Source organism: Sinocyclocheilus rhinocerous, unplaced genomic scaffold (genome assembly GCF_001515625.1).
Source record: "Sinocyclocheilus rhinocerous isolate Xijiao unplaced genomic scaffold, SAMN03320098_v1.1 scaffold831, whole genome shotgun sequence".
Taxonomy (NCBI): domain Eukaryota; kingdom Metazoa; phylum Chordata; class Actinopteri; order Cypriniformes; family Cyprinidae; genus Sinocyclocheilus; species Sinocyclocheilus rhinocerous.
This window is the reverse complement of record NW_015641020.1, coordinates 1,080,065-1,081,226: the sequence shown is the minus strand read 5'-3', so window position 1 is coordinate 1,081,226 and position 1,162 is coordinate 1,080,065. Positions and strand designations below refer to the sequence as shown.

The window sequence follows — 1,162 nt, the reverse complement described above, 5'->3', positions numbered from 1 at the left end:
ATGGCAACCAAGATGGTGATTCAACAGCCTAAGCCATTGGTAGTGGCTGCTGCATCAGACCAGTGGAGCACCAGCATCTGTGAATGCGACAACGTCAATGAATGTGAGTTTATGTGTGTCTGTATATTTTTGTGTTTGTATATAAGATGGTGAGTTTTAAGAATAAAACAAATTCAAAAATGACAAATTTAATGCTCTCATTCTGTGAGAGCCGTAGAAACACTCTCTTCAGTCACATTCACATTTATGTTTGTAACAGTTGCTTTCCAATCAATCTCATGGTCAAGAATAATGACACAGTGGTTCTTCTGGTACTTCTGCAGGTTGTTTCTCTGTGTGGTGTTTCCCTTGCTTTGCCTGCGTTACAGCCAGAGACCACGGAGAATGTCTTTGTCTCCCTCTACTGGACAGCTGCGGGTGTATTCCCCCAATCACTCTCTCCATGAGGGTTTCCACACGCCGACGTTATGGCATCACGGTAAGGACAAAACAACAACAACAAAAGAACCAAAGCCAATTTTTTTTATTACAACAGATGAATCAATCAAGCCTTTTATATCTTATTAGAGGCAATAAATCAAGCTCAATCACATTATAACAATAGCCTATACTTTAAAGCAACAGAAGAAAACTGAATACAGAATATAAGAGGTTATCAGAGTCAAGGATATTATATTCCGGTTCATTATGTTTAACATTTCCTCCTTTCCTCATTCAGGACTCTATCTGCAATGACTGTGTATACTCTTTCTTCTGTGGACCGTGCTCATGGTGCCAGATCAGACGAGAGATGAAGGCAAGACTCCATCCTGTCACTCTGTTCAACAACAGGCCAACCTAATGATCGCCATCATCTTCCTCACCTTCATCATTTTCACAGTACATTCTCTAAAGCGCTCTTTGTCCTTATCGGATTACGGTCATGTCAGTCCTAAAAACAAAGACTTGCTTGTTCTGTGGTTGTAATCAGTTTTTGATCTTCCTCCCACACACACTGACCTGAGATCAGCCCTTCGACGTGGCATTGTACTGGAATGTGTTTTACATATTGTTGGTGTACAGCTTTAATCCAGGAAGTGAGGAATTCTGAACAGTGGATTCGCCTAAGTAATATGCAGATTTGGGATTTTAATGTTGCAACATGTTTAGTGTCACTACTTTA

The 1,162-nt window shown here is 40.4% G+C and overlaps 1 protein-coding gene across 1 annotated transcript; it reads left to right on the top strand.

Moving 5' to 3' along the window:
* LOC107753992 (cornifelin homolog B-like) lies at positions 1-852 on the top strand. The gene is made up of 3 exons (XM_016570290.1): positions 1-103; positions 324-478; positions 719-852. The coding sequence occupies exons 1-3, from the start codon at positions 1-3 to the stop codon at positions 839-841; spliced, it is 381 nt and encodes a 126-aa protein (XP_016425776.1). The 3' UTR covers positions 842-852.
* Positions 853-1,162: the final 310 nt, after the last annotated feature.